Below are 15575 nucleotides of genomic sequence, written 5' to 3' on the forward strand. Positions count from 1 at the left end.
AACTTCTAGAAACAAAACACTTCTAGACACAAAATATTTTTGCTTCTGACTTCCTCTTCTGGAGTTCCAGTTCTGATAACCAAACATGTTATAAAACCTCTAAATGATTTCTAGAAGAAAAAAAAAAAAAAAAGTCAATTTTTGGTAATTTACGAACCGAGACCTCTTGACTGGGGTGAGTGGGTAAATAAACAAGACCAAAGCGGCGTGTCTCAGTTTTGCGGGCGTCTGTCTGAACTCTGTGTGTATGCTCAATCTCTTCTCTCAACTCTCTCTCTAGCTCTCTCTAATTCTCAAACTTGGATTCATCAGTTCCCCTCTCTAAACCCTCAAAAAAGTGATTGAGCTTTCTACTGCTTTGAAAAATGGCGGATGAAAATGAACATTCTCAAAGAAGAGGTCCAATCAAGTCTTCTGGTAAGTCTAGAATTCAATTTCTGAGTGTTTTTAGATGACGATGATTATGTCTCAAACATGTTTTTTAGGGTTTATATGAATTTTGATTTTATTGAATTTGGGGTTTTTGCTTATCTATTTTTGGATTTTGATTAGTTGGGAATATTGCGGCAAATCGGAGACGACAACAAGCAGTTACAGTTAGTAAAGAAAGAAGAGAAGCATTAGTACGAACTAAACGTTTATGTAGAGATGGAATTGTTAATGATGATGATATTGATAATTTGGGAGATGGTGATAAAGATATGATGATCGATGAAGAACAAACAGCTTTGGATGAACAGACTACTCAAGCTGTGGAACTGCTCAAATCTGCTTTGAATTCACAGTATGTTTTTCCAATTCATTTTTAGATTTTCATTCGTTGTTAGTTGGTATGTTATTACTCATTGAGATGAAGAGTAAGCAGCCATGAATTTAACCTAGATTTATCAAACTCAGCTGGATTATAGAAATTAGAGATTCAGGTCCAATAAGGAATGCGTTTGATGCTAACAAATTTAGTTTTGTGCGATGATCCATGCTTATAAATTCGATATTAAGGCAAACTTGTTAGGTTTGGATATAGGATGTGTTATCACTACTGATATGAGCTTTAGAACTTTTACGTTTGCATATAGAAATTCAGAAATAAATAAAAACAATTGCTGATACAGACTCAAAGGTAGGAGGGAGAGTGAGGCATCACTGTGCAATTACTTTACTCTCTTTTTTGTTGTTGTTGTAATTACATTAGAGAGAGGAATATCATAGAGCTAGTTAGTTGTTCAACTTGTTTTATACTTTTTATAGCTCCTTCAAACAGTATGCCCGTGAATATGAATGATATTCTCATTGCCGTGCTCCAAAGAGAAAGACCCATCAATAGCAATGGTTCTCTACGCAATTACATGTATGCTTCTATTTCGTTTTGGTCTTTCACTAAGTAGGTAGTGTTTGCATCGGCCACATTATGTATTGCCCAAGGAACGAAATACTATGTTTAAAAAATATCAGAATAATATCGGCCGGTATATGGCAATATAGGTCAGTGTTGTTGAAGTTAGTAATATATGTAAAGGTACTGTTCTTTTTTGTGGACATAAAAAATATGACCGATGATATAAAATTGCATAAATACTAGTAAGTATTATTCAGGTTTCCCACTTTTCATTCTTCTCAAATGACAATTTTCTGGAGTATTTACTTCTTTCCATGAAAGATATTTGGATTAGAACCCGGATTTAATGCTAGTAAGTGGAGGATGAGGATGAACTTTTTGTTTGATACCAACCAGAGACCAGTACGATATTTTGCCAATATATCAGTTTTTATAGGATATTAACTAGCTAGATTTTTAGGCTGTTACAACTTAGTATCTAACAAGTTCACATTTGCGTCGAGCTTACGAGATTTTATGACTCCGAACTTTATAGAGGGGCAGGTTCCAAGACAAAAAAGGTGGAGGCAATTAGGGATCTAAGGCGCTTGTTGTCGAAGTCTGAAATACCTCCTGTTGAAGCAGCTCTCAAAGCTGAAGTAATACCTGCTCTTGCGCAGTGCCTTGCATTTGGATCACCAGATGAACAGGTGAGGAGTTTGACTATAAACTCATGTATTCCGTTCTTACTAGTATATCCAGTAAGCTTTTCCATCTTTCTTTCACCAACCTTCTGACATGATTTTCATTTCCTGATAAAATAAAATCTTGATGTCAACTTATGCTACTTCATTCTATAATAAGCTTGAGTGAAAACATATAACAGATGATAGAGGATGCAGGAAGTTAGCATCTGTATGTGTGTGAAGGTGTGCCCACGAATAATCAGTGATCAAAGCAGAATCTGAACAGGGCAAACCTTTTTCTTGTTTCATGTGTGCAGTTGCTTGAGGCAGCCTGGTGTCTGACAAATATTGCTGCAGGAGAGCCAGAACAGACAAAGTCTTTACTTCCTGCCTTACCTTTGCTCATTGCTCATCTTGGGGGTTAGTGGTTTCATTTCAACTTTCTTTTTCTGAATATATTTATGGTTCTTCAATGCCTCTTATTAGAATGCTGCCGTAGCGTAAATATACTTAAAATCAATAAGAGCATCTCCAACTCTTGGGGTCAAGGTGGAGGTCTTATTAACACCTTTTATTAGTGGGTCATTGCTAAATGACAAAAAAATGTTTGAAGATAAATTTTTTCACCTAAGGTTCATCTCCAATCTCGGAGGTCTTATCTAACAAATTTTATTTAAATTTAGAAACAAATGATGATGTGGACTTAAGACCCAAGGTCATGAAGAAAGTGTAATCTAGACTTTCTCCTTGACCCCCACTTTGCCATGTCATCCTTTTTAGTGACCTTGACCCTTACATTGGAGATTAAAATTTGGTGAAAAAGGTCTTATGTCATGCTTTTTTAAGACCTTGACCCCTTGCATTGGAGATGCCCTAAAGTTTCACATCTCTATGCTCTCGCACATTCTTATAGTTTTCATCAGTAGTGCAAACTGTCTCAAGACTCAAGTTACAATATCAACCCAAAACTGAAGTGTCAGCCTGATTAATAAGATATTCCTACTATTTCAGCTAACTTAGAAAGTAGAAACTGTGGCACTTGTGATCAACTTGACACTCTTGCTTTACGTTTTATTTATGGACTAAATCGGAAAATATAAATGTGAACATTTTGAAATGAAAAACAAAATTGTCTCTGTCAATATGATAGTTATTTTGAGGCGTTTTTTTTCTCTTTCTCATTCTTATTTTTGGGACCAATTTTAGGATCGTTTGTTGTAGGGTCTATTTCTTAACAAAGACAGAGAGAATAAGACTAGGCAACTAGTAAATTGTTTGGGTAATTAATGTCTTCAGCTTACAATTTACACAGAGAAGAGTTCCATTCATGTCGCCGAGCAGTGTGCATGGGCACTTGGCAATGTTGCTGGTGAAGGAGAGGAGCTGAGGAATGTCTTGCTGTCACAAGGAGCCTTAACACCTCTTGCAAGGATGATGCTGTCAAATAAAGGGTCAACAGCAAGAACAGCAGCTTGGGCCTTGTCAAACCTGATCAAGGTTCTAACTCTTCACATACACTTACAATTAATTGATTAATAACCAGCGATATTTGTCTTTATTAATGGTAAGTTAGGGTGATTTAGTGATGTTTATTAACATGAAACATGACCAGGTTGATACATGCGACAAAACGTAATCATGTTCATCACCTAAGAAGTATATGTATATGTGCCTTCTTGATTTCTACTCTTTTATATCATTATGAATCTCATTGGAATCATCTGTTTTAGCTGATTTAATGATGAATTAGTTTGATTTCTACTTTGTGTAGGGGCCTGATTCAACAGCTGCCTCCGAACTCATAAAAATCAATGGAATGCTGGATGCAATTGTTCGGCATTTAAATAAAGCGTAAGTATAAGGTTACTTGTTGCCTGAACTTTTGGATGCTAAATTGCTAACTTAAAAGAAACCCATGAGTACTGTGAAACAAAATGAAGCATTCCATGACACGCGATATCGAATGTTTTCTCAAAGTTCTTGTCATCGGGTTATGTCTAGATAATTGATTAGTTTAAGTTACTGATGATTAAACAGAGATGAGGAGTTGGCCACTGAAGTAGCATGGGTTGTTGTTTACCTTTCAGCTCTATCAAATCTTGCTGCCAGCATGCTTATCAAGAGTGACCTTGTTCAAATACTTGTTTGGAGATTGGCAACGTCGGACAGTTTACAGCTGCTCATTCCGGTAATTTCAGTCAATTCGTTTTTTCCTCATCTGTTGCTTGGAACTCAGTTATCAGTCAAATGGCCTCCTCCTTCATCTTCATTTTTCAATTGCAACTCCAGTATCATCCTTTTTATATTTATCAAAGTTCGGTTTTCTTTCTTTTTTATTCTCGTTGGATCATCATAAAATAGTTTCATTACTTTGTGGTTCACAAAAATTGCCCATCAATACCCAGCACTGAATTTACTAAAAACTAACTCTGCCAAATATATTTTTCTTTTCCCATATCTGCCTGTAATTTTACTTTGAATTTCGTTTACAATTGGTTGTGATCAACCTTAGGTAGTTTGTGGGACGTTCTGGGTTCTGGTGCATTTGTGCTATATATAAAGCTGAGAGTTTTCTGTCCGTGTAGGTTCTACGGAGTTTGGGTAATCTGATAGCCAGTGACAGTCACAAAACTTATGTACTTACTGCTGGACATGATATTACAGGTTAGCTGATATCCTTCTGATTTTACTGTGTGCAACCAAAGCTTTTATCACTTAACATTCAAGGATGCTGAATCATTTGAAGTTTCCAGAAAATGTCATATTGGCGCTCGTAAAGTGCTTGAGATGTGAGCATCGGGTATTGGAAAAGGTATGTAACATTTTCCTTACTAACAACTCTTGTAGTAATATTTTTGTCTCACCTCCCAGTCGGTATTTTTGCTAACGGTGTAGGAGGCAGCCTGGGTTCTATCCAACATAGCAGCAGGTACTCTTGCTCACAAGCAGTTGATATACTCTAGCGAGGCAACACCTTTGTTGCTACATCTTCTTTCTGCTGCTCCATTTGACATAAGGAAGGAGGTAGCATATGCACTTGGTAACCTTTGTGTCGCTCCGGTTGAAGGACATGGCCAGCCTAACATTATCCTAGATCATTTGATCTCACTAGTTACTAGAGGATGCGTTCCAGGATTTGTAAATTTGGTCAGATCTGCTGATATTGAAGCTGCAAGACTAGGCCTTCAGTTCTTAGAGCTGGTAAGCACAAATATATTCATCTGGTCTCTGCGGTGCATTCTATATGTGTTCCTTCTTTGCTAGGAGTACGCACAGATTTTTGCTGGACCATAGTCCTGTTTTTGGTAATTAACTAATTATACTTGATCGATATATATTACTAAGAATATCAAGTTAGATCTTGAAAAAGAATTTGGTACTTCCGCTATATGATGTCTGTAGCTTTTGATTTGATTGAAGCTGTGTTTACATTGTAGCATCATATACAGGGGAAATATTGATATGTTAATATTACAACGATAAAATTTGGATCCATATCGAGTGTGTGTTAATTCAAAAAGGATTGAACGGATTTCAAGCACCACCTGACTCCTTTCGATCGTTTGTATTGGACATTTTTTTAAAGCTTCATGCAAATATTTGCATAATTTGTGCAGGTCATGAGGGGGATGCCAGATGGAGAGGGACCAAGACTTGTCGAAAAGGAAGATGGTATCGATGCTATGGAGAGATTTCAGTTCCATGAGAACGGGGAGCTCAGAGTTTTGGCAAATGGATTAGTTGACAAGTACTTTGGTGAAGATTACGGTGTTGAGGAGTAGAAGCAGGTCTGGGATCTCAGAACTCTGGCTTCTTACACATCTACCTTCATGTTGTTCCTCCACTGCATCCATCTTCTGGCCGTAAATGTATGCGATCTACTTCCTTTCTTAAAAGTTTTACTGCTGATCACTGTGTTAAGAAAAAAACTAGTTTGGGTTAACCATTCATGTTCATTATGAGGAAGTAGATTTCTTGATCAATTCTGCTGCAGTAGATATAGACTATTAAACTACCTTCACTTGCTGGGTGGAGTGACAACTTCCTGCTAATAAAGAACTAACAACTGGTAGTTAACGATAAAAGAAAAGAAAAAACATTCCCACTCACCCCATACTTTGATTAGGTTGAAAATTACTCTTTTCGCATTCCATGTATCTTCACTGCACATTTGAGGTTCCTTCCGCTGGCAGATGATACCAACGGATCAAACCTTCAAGATTCAGGATCTAGTCATTGGAATTTGGTTGTTGGTAGCATCTCTCCAGCGAAGGAGCCTCTCAATGTGCCTTTAATGTTTTTGCTTCTTTCTATGCTAAAATGCTTGATGTGCCTGTAATGTTCCTGCTTCTCTTTCTATGCTAAAATGAGGAATACTTTTGAATGGGAACTCATCAATTTATAGGAAATTTCAGTTTATTTGGTACTAATGTATCTTGTCTACTAAAGTATCTATCCTTATCCAGACTGTATCCAGCTAAATTAGTTTTTAATGGTAGTGAACCAATAATGAATGTCAAGGACTTACAATGATGTTTTTGTCCTGAGGATGACAGTTTTGTTTTGTGCAGTCAAGACTGCGTTAGATGTCTTTCAAGATTTATTATCCACGAGGCATGAGGATCATCCAACGACCAAGGATTTTTCAAGACGTCGATGATAATAGCTACTCTTTGGATTTTATATGTTTTCAATCTACTTTATAAAATTGTGGTAGGGAACAAATCGATAGACTCAAACACAATAAGCATTTAATGGTTCAAATTGTGGTAGAGATCACATCCAAGGCAGGCTGCACTGGACACGGTATGATTGGCACTTTTATTACTCCCTCTGTTACTTTTTAATAGGCCAGTTTTTTTTTTTTTTTTGAGAAAATTAAGAGAACTAATCATTGAAAGTGGTTCTCTAGACACTTGTCAATAAAAGAAGTGAAGTGAAATGGTTTTCATGACACTTGTCAGCCAAAGAAATAAGTTTAATGGTCCACATGAGAAGTTAAAAAAAAAGTGGTTCCAGAAAATTAAAGTAACATTTGACTTTTCCAATCATGAAACTGACTTATTTTTCTGAAATATTTATTTATAGAAACTGACCTATTAAAAAGTAACGGAGGGAGTACAACTTATTTAAACGTGTGTCTGTAGGGCCGATGTATTGGTTCATAAGAATTATGGTGAAGATTACAATCCCGAGTTGAAACAGATCTCAGGTTTCTTAAGAGTCTAAGATCCCTGCATTAAAAAAAAAGAAACAAGTGGGATTTTAGAGTTTCTTTGAAGTAGATTTTACGGATTTTGCTGCAGTAGACAGAGACTCTGTTAAACTGCCTTTCACTTCAAATTTAACGCATCCACCACTTGCTGGTTGGAGTGACCACTTCTTGCTAACAACTGGAGTTTATGAGGAAAATAAAAGACATTCGCACTTACTGTTTTCGCGTTCCATGTATGTTATTGGACATTGAGTTTCTTTCTGCTGGCAGAATGATACCTACAGATCAAACCTTCAAGATTCAGGATCTCTAGTCTTTGGAATTTCGCTGTCGGTATCATCTGCCCAGAAAGGAGCCTCTAAATGTGGCTTTGACATTCCTTTTTTTCCGTGTATGGTAAGATAACCTGTTATTCTGAATGTGCAAACAGCAAGCTTGCTATTTATAGACAAATCTTAGTTTACTGGCCATGCAAATGTATCTCGTTTGATGGTATTTTTGTGCTTAGCTGACTGTATCAGACTAATGATCAAATAATTCTGAATCTAATAATGGATTAAAAACAAATGACGATGTTTTTAGGCCTGATGACAGCCTTGTTTGCCGTGAAAAAGTATTTGATGCCTCTTAAAAATGACGCATACAATATATATTGTTTATGAGGTCATAATGTTACTGCATTTGGACACTATTTGTCCAAATGCATAAAACGTGCGGTGTTCTATTATTTCTATATTTGTCGTATTGTAAATGTCGGTTTTGATCCTTTTGATTCTTAACTGTAAAGTATGACGGTGAAAAAAGTTCTGAAAATGATTTATACACATCAACGAAGTGTATGCACCGTGTGAGAGGGGTGACCTTTCTGCCGTTGGATCCTCTCGATGCATACACTTGGTTGTGTATGTAGCAAAGCCAAAAAAGTTCTACTATTTTTTGAGTCAGAGACACTTTAGAGTCTAGATCAAAGAAACGGAGAAAAGGAACCGCTGTAAAATAGTTTTACCTGTTTGGTCGTTTTCTTCACTGGCCTTTAAATTTTCATTGTCCTTTAAAATTTGGAATCGCATTCAGTTTCTAGTGGTTACTTTCCCATTTTAAGGTATCCGGTTCCTGACATCATTTTTTACTGTGAAAGAATGATTGTATCTTATCATCATGTTTTACTTTACTAATTGCACCCGAAGCAGTCTATTATTGTAGAACAGAGGGAGTACTATTTTTATAGGAAGCAACACGTTATTTAAAATCTTTGAATGGGATGAACTTTGGATTTTCATGTGACAATTATCATTGAGCTAGATGCTAGAGGTCTCTCTTTAGGCTTACTTTTATGGTGTTTCAGTTCACATTCAAGAGATTCCACCAAAAAAACTGTGGTCTATTTCCTCTCTCACGGAGCGTTTAATGGTTCGTTAAATGTGATCTGGAATCAGCCAAGAGACGCCAAATGGGTTGGCGTTGGGAAATTCACTTTTTCTGTTTGGCGTTTCAATTTCAGCCATCGGATCTTATGTTAGATATTAACATCTGTGCCAAAAAAATTTACTTGCTAGATGTTGTGATTTTTGTTTTTACAATGTTTTATTCTGTGAAAATACGAACCTCCTGCACTTCCTCCATTCACTTTCCCCACTCCCTTCCCTCATTAGGTGACATTGTTCTTAGCCGTTGATTTTCTGGATTGGGATTAGCATGGATCCCATTATTATTGGATTAACCTATATATGCATGACACGTAAGCGGGGAAAGGGAGTGGGGGATATATATCATTTTCGGTGAAAATAATTTAGGTGCACTTAAGCTAAAAATTATGATTGTGTTTTTGATAAAAAAAAATAGTAAAATATGAGTTTGCGGGTGTAGATGGGGAAAAACGATTTGTTGGTTTTTCCGGGAATTGAAGAGACGAGCGTGTTGTCGAGACTCCTCAACCAAGCAAACTGTACAACCGCACACAAATGCACTGTAAAGGGAGTGCTTAGATTCGAGAGATCAATCTGTAGGACTCCGGCCTAAACCAAGTCAATGGTCGTTCCAGAGTCAATTCGGTCGCAAAGAGGGAGATCGTTGATCTGTAGGAGGGAAGCTGAGAATTGTGTGGGATCAATGATGATCAAGGATTGTGGATGTGTTGAAGGTTTCTGCAATTTCTGTGAACTGATGAGTTCGAATAAGTTCTGTTAGATTGATGCATTCTTGAGAGTAATTGCTCGAAAAATTCTGTGTAGATGAATGTTGATGTGCCCTTCAATCATGGATTCAGAGACTTATTTATATTGTCATAATAGTAAAACACCTTGATCCCTGTAAGTGTGACAGTTTCTAGAGTGAAAGAGTGGGGAAGTGGGAAATCGTGGTGAAACCAGTTCCAGGCCGTGCGGAGACTTGGTTAACCGTCCATCCATTACTTTGCTAACTCCTTCAAACGTTTGCACGACTTACTCACATTTCTCATCGTGGAGGAATCCACGTGCCGTAGGCTGCCAGACCAAAACCTTAATTGATATCCCCCCATGTGACGTGATTGATGTCTCACGAATCGTGGAGTCTGCATGACTGACGTGCATTTAATTAGTCAGTTGTTGACTGTTTAGACAATGAGTCTAGGTTTTTGTTGAATTGAGCATGAGTGACGAATGTTCAGTGATTCATGGATCGAACATGTCTGTTGAGACTTAGTTCTTTGAATGATGTTGATATTGCGCGTATTAGCAAAGATTGTAAATTCGACGATGAATTATTGAATATTGATAGTTGGATCAATATTCGAGCAACTGAGCAAGTATTGCTCAATTCGACAAATCACTGAATATTGATAGTTGGAACAACATTCGAGCAACTGATCAAGTATTGCTCAATTCGACGAATTACTGATAAATTACTGAATATTGATAGTTGGATCAATATTCGAGCAACTGATCAAGTATTGCTCAATTCGACGAATTATTTATTGGTAACGTGACCCAATAAAATATTAATTAAAATACTGGTAGACTACCAAATATTATATGATTAATCCAGATGTTGATTGCTGAATTTACATAAATTCATTAGTGTTTGAATCTTGCTCAGAATGATAATTTGTGGAGCGCTTATTCGAAACCCTAATTTTTGATCAATTGTGCATCAATTGATGAACCGCTGAAAATAGGTCATGAGTGATAGAGGGACCGACCACATGGGATGATGGACGTCCATGTGGCTCCCAAGTGCTCGAGTGAGCATGCACCAGGGTCCTTAATTGGCCAGTTGGTGAAAGAATGATGATTTAAATGCCGGTTCATCATTTATTGAAATAGTACTCGATTGAGCATTAGGTGATAAAACCTAATTATGGAGAAGTAAGGGACCGACCAATAGGTCATGAGACCGGCCCTTGGTGGTCGTGGGACCAGCTGATGGTTGTTTGAGCAAACTCCAGGTTGGTTGGAAAGAGTTTGGACCCAGTATGAGTGATTGCGCAAATTAGGTCAAAATTATGAAAGCGTGTGGGACCGGCTCGTCGCAAGCCTTAGAGCCGCTCTTGGTCGGTCAACGGGAGCATGCCCGTGTCACCATAATTCCCGTATCTCAGTCCTGAGAGTTTCAGTATTTTCTGGTGTGCATTTGAGCAATATGTTGAATTTTCAGAAGAGTTTGATCTTTGAGTGAAATTCTTGATTTTGCTCGAATGAGCAAAGTAGAACTTTGCTCGTTTCATCAATTTTTGAGAATATTAAAAGAATGATAGTATAATATTTTTCGTGAATAGCCTAGTCGGTCATGTGACCATTTGGCTTTTTGGCTTTTCATAGTTTGAGCAATATTTGAGAAAATATGAAGAAACCATGATTCTTGCTCAAACTGAGGAGTTTCATGAGATGAGAGAAATAATAATTATGAAAGATTAGGGATTGTAAGGTGTGGGACCGGACACGGCTAGGGCATGGCCGGACGGTCAGGTATCCCGGTCCGTAACACCTTTCCATATTTTATATTATTATTTTTCATGAAACCGTGAAACTATGGAGAAACCATGAGTTTTGTTGAAACGAAGAAGTTTCATGAGATTAGGGAAATAATAATTATGAAAGGAAAAGGGATTGCAAGGTGTGGGACCGGCCACGACCAGGGCATGGCCGACCGGCTAGGTTGCCCGGTCCCGTGACACCTTTTTCTATTTTATATTATTATTTCTCATGAAACCATGAAAATGTGGAGAAACCGTGAGTTTTGCTCAAACAAGGAAAGTTGCTAGAATGAAGGAGTTTTCATGAGTTCATGAAAATAACAAAATAAGGAAAAATAATGGAAGAGGCATGGGACCGGCCATGACTAGGGCACGGCCGGCCAGCCGGTGGGCCCGGACCATGAGCGCCTCTTTTTTATTATTTTAATATTATTATTATTTTGTCTCTCCTGTTTTGTGTAGGATTCCTCGTTTGTCCATATTTTTGAATGCTCGTTCGTGCATTCGGGTGCTCGGTCGTGCATCATTGTCGAGTACACTTGCACCATTATCTTGGGGCTTACTCAGTGATAGTCCAGATGCCCGGTTGTTGAGTATTTATTACTAATTTATGAAATTCAGTGGAGAATGATTCATGAAACTGAGTAATAAAGGTGAGTAGTTATTTATTGTCAATTCATAGGATCAGCCGTGGATTCGACCATGAATTCACAATAATAAAATGAGCATTACCATTCCATGGGATCATGGATTCGACCATAGAATCGGAGTAATAAAATTATCTATTGCCATTCCATGAGATCAGCCGTGGATTCGATCATGAAATCAGAGTAATGAGATAAGATAATTATCTATTACCATTCCATGATATCAAGCCGTGGATTCGACCATGGAATCGGAGTAATGAGATAAAATATATTATCTGCTAGGAATTCAGTGGTGAATGTCACGGTAGAATTAATCTATTGCAGAAGGGATATTAGCCAGTTAAAGCATCATACCCATTCTGAGAGGTGCATAGTCAGGGAGCAGCGAGTGTTGCTGGAAACCTGAAGGCGTTAATGCTCTCAATCTTACAGAAAATCGCCTGAATCTATACACGGTCTCTCTACATAATCAGGGAACAGTAAGTGTCACCGACGTCCTGAAGGCGTTAATGCTCTCAATCTTACGGAGAACCACCCAATCGTTCTTCTATGTAGAGGGAGTCTCTCTCATGTAGTCAGGGAACAGCGACCCGCAAGCACGTCAACGTTATAGACCAGTCAAGAGACGCTTTAGTCGCTAATGACATAATTAATTAATTAATAGTAATAATTTATAAAAAATTAATATAACAATAATTTGGACAAACTAATAATACGGTTAGATAGATATCGAAAAGTTATGCGAAATAGACTACAAGAACGCGTCAATCGGACTCCAGAGGAAGAAGATACGAGACTCAGAAGATAGAGTAGAAAACAACCAGGCTACCGTTGACCGTCTGACTTGACCGTTGACTGACTGCACCTGACTTCTGTTGACCGGACCTCCGACTGGACCTTTCATTGGTAACCGATTGTCCCTTAGTAGACTGCTAGACATGAAATAATATATCTCTTCTGCATTTGAATTTTGAAAACTAAATTTATCAGGAAGCTTATCTTCCTTTTTTTTGCTCGATAAAGAAAAAAAATATATTGAGAAGATTAGCAGCCAAAAACAGCAGCTAACCACCAAACAAAAATACAAGGATACAAAGCTAGAAGACTAGCAGGAAAGACAAACCCAAAAACAAAAAAAAATAAGGATCAGGGATGTCTAAAGAATAACTCCCTCCAATTTACAATCACGTCAGTAGTTGAAATACCTGACATACAAGGGGTATAACTTGCCCATTGAAAGACTTTTAACATAATGTCATTAATGATGTCCTCAACCTTTCTTTCCTTAGAGTTGAAAGTACGGTTGTTACGTTCCATCCAAGTGACCCAAAAGATAGCAGCATATAAGCGAATCCACACCTCCTTACCACGAAGAGATAAACAAGTTGTTGACCAATTCTTAGTAATGTCCAAGGTGGTGCCGGTTAGATTGACAGATCTACCAGACTCGAGGCAGAAATATCTCCAGATTTGAGTTGTGAAAGAGCAAGTTAAGAATAAGTGAGCATTAGACTCAGCACCTTGTTTGCACAAACAAACAAACAAACATTAATACGAGGGTTCCCACTAGGAGTAAAAAGAACAGAACCTCTTTTTTGTAGATTATCTAAAGTTGGCTGTCTATCCAACACGCATTGCCAAAGGAAAAAAACTAACCTTGTGAGGCCAAGCCTTAGACCAGACACGCTTATGAGGGAAAGTAGCAGAAGTAGAATCTGAAGTAGATAGATTATAGGCTGATTTGACAGAGAAATTACCCGAGTTGTCTCCCAGCCAAACCAAAGAGTCTTCTTCATCGGGGTAGAAAACAATGGAGTCGAGCATAGAGAAAGCTAGAGACAGTTCCCCAATTTCCACCTCGTTGAATCTGCGATGAGTTAGACCAAGCTCCCAATAAAAGCCGTCAGAGTTAGCACAATAAGCCTCGCTAATAGTCTTGAATTTCGCAATTGAAGTTCTGTACAGATTAGGACAAAGATCAGCCATAGATCCTTGAATAAACCATTTATCCTCCCATACTCGAATCTTGTTCCCTTTGCCAATTTTGAACTGAACTTTATCAAAAAATCATCTTGAACTGCTCCAATTTGTTTCCAGATGCTAACACCATGAGCAGCATTACACTGTTTTGTTCTCCAGCCACCATCAGCAAACCCATACTTCTCCTCAACAATATTTGCCCAAAGAGCATTTCTTTCTCTGCCCAATCTCCACCACCACTTCATAAGGAGAGATTTATTCATTTTCTTTAAGTTGCGAATAGCTAAACCACCAAACTGAAGCGGCTTACTAATTCTTTTCCATCCCACCCAATGGTGCTTTTTGTCACTATTAGAGTCATGCCAAAGAAAGTTCCTAATGGCTTTCTCAATTTGAAGAATAATGGACTAGGGGCACATGAATAAGGAGAAGTAGTAAACTTGAATGCTCATTAGCACACTCTTAATCAAAGTGAGTTTACCTGCTTTACTAAGAAGTTTACTCTTCCAAAGAGCAAGTCTTTTTTGGCACAACTCTACCACTCGATCCCATTTGTTGCAGGATAGGGACTTATCACCCAACGGAAGCCCCAAATAAATCACAGGGAATGCCGCAACGGAGCAACCAAAAACAGAAGCAAGATAATCAACATTTTCCACATTACCAACAGCAAAGATATTGCTTTTAGTAAAGTTCGTACGAAGACCAGAGGCATACTCGAATAACAACAAGTTATATTTGAGCATTCTCACCTGGTTAATGTCGGCATCAAGGAAGACGAGAGTGTCGTTGGCAAACTGCAGATGACTCACCTTAGTTCCGTTAGGTTTGACCTGAAAACAACCCAGCTATCCAACTTCAGCCGCCTTAGAGAACATAGTAGTAAGAACTTCAGAGACCATTAGAAATATGAAGGGGGACAAAGGATCCCCTTGACGAAGGCCTTTTTGACTCGTGAATTTACCACAGCAGCAGCTGCCTTTTTGACTCGTGAATTCCTTTTTCAGGAAGCTTATCTTCCTTCCTCCTTTTGTTTTGATAGAGTAGGTGCTGTAGACTTTGGGTTTCACTTTAGAAATGAGTCACTAGAGTTTGAAGGAGGTGTTGTTACGGATTTAGTTTTATTAGGAAAGTATATATGTATAATTTGGAAAACTAGAAAACGTTTAGTTGATGGATGGGAGTAAGAAACTATGATGAAATTATTATGATCATTGAGAATAGGATTAGAGAGAAAGGAGAGGTGAAAGTCGGAGAGGATGAGTTTGAGAAAATAATCGGTAGTTGTAATTAACATAGAGAAGAAGTTCTTAATGAAGGAAAGATGGTGAATGGTAATACTTTTGATAATCAAGATATTGGTGATCATGAAGTTAATATTTGATCAAGGTAACCCTTCTATTCACTTCCTTATGTTGAATGATGTTTTGGGTATGAGCTTTCATGAGGAGTAGATTTAATCAATCCATGTTAGTTTTAATGAAAAATAATCATAATTGTATACAAGGTGTTTGATTCTCTGCCCGTTATGTAGAGACTTTGTTAGGTACCTTGGAATGAGATTTAGAGATAGCTATATAAACGTAAATTATATTTCATTGCGTTGTGGTTCTGTTCATATAAAGTTTGTTTAGTTTGGTGGAGAAAAGAGTGAGATACGGAGGTTAGAAAATGACCCGTTGAAACTGTGTTTTTGTAGAAACAGTCACGAGTAGTCATATGTAGGTGACTTTCTAGATGGGTTCGAGTTAGAATTAGAAATTATTCAGTAGGCTAAAGT

General features: G+C 37.7%; 1 protein-coding gene and 1 long non-coding RNA gene across 3 annotated transcripts; one reads left to right on the plus strand and one right to left on the minus strand.

Moving 5' to 3' along the window:
- The first annotated feature begins 232 nt into the window (after nucleotides 1-232).
- Nucleotides 233-6850, plus strand: LOC113313863 (importin subunit alpha-9-like). Of its 2 annotated transcripts, XR_003342082.1 has the most exons (12): nucleotides 233-417; nucleotides 553-784; nucleotides 1872-2025; nucleotides 2319-2421; nucleotides 3314-3498; nucleotides 3773-3852; nucleotides 4039-4189; nucleotides 4587-4665; nucleotides 4755-4813; nucleotides 4897-5202; nucleotides 5619-5870; nucleotides 6573-6850. XR_003342082.1 is itself a non-coding variant. In XM_026562647.1 (11 exons), the coding sequence occupies exons 1-11, from the start codon at nucleotides 366-368 to the stop codon at nucleotides 5781-5783; spliced, it is 1566 nt and encodes a 521-aa protein (XP_026418432.1). In that variant the 5' UTR covers nucleotides 233-365; the 3' UTR covers nucleotides 5784-6045. The 2 variants fall into 2 exon arrangements, 1 of the variants encoding a protein (XP_026418432.1); XM_026562647.1 differs by lacking the exon at nucleotides 6573-6850 and having other exon boundaries at nucleotides 5619-6045.
- Nucleotides 5311-6434, minus strand: LOC113313864. Its single transcript, XR_003342083.1, has 2 exons — nucleotides 6112-6434; nucleotides 5311-5913 (listed from the first exon to the last, which is right to left on the minus strand). It is a non-coding gene; the product is annotated as an uncharacterized LOC113313864 (long non-coding RNA).
- Nucleotides 6851-15575: the final 8725 nt, after the last annotated feature.

Source organism: Papaver somniferum, chromosome 9 (genome assembly GCF_003573695.1).
Source record: "Papaver somniferum cultivar HN1 chromosome 9, ASM357369v1, whole genome shotgun sequence".
Lineage (NCBI taxonomy): Eukaryota > Viridiplantae > Streptophyta > Magnoliopsida > Ranunculales > Papaveraceae > Papaver > Papaver somniferum.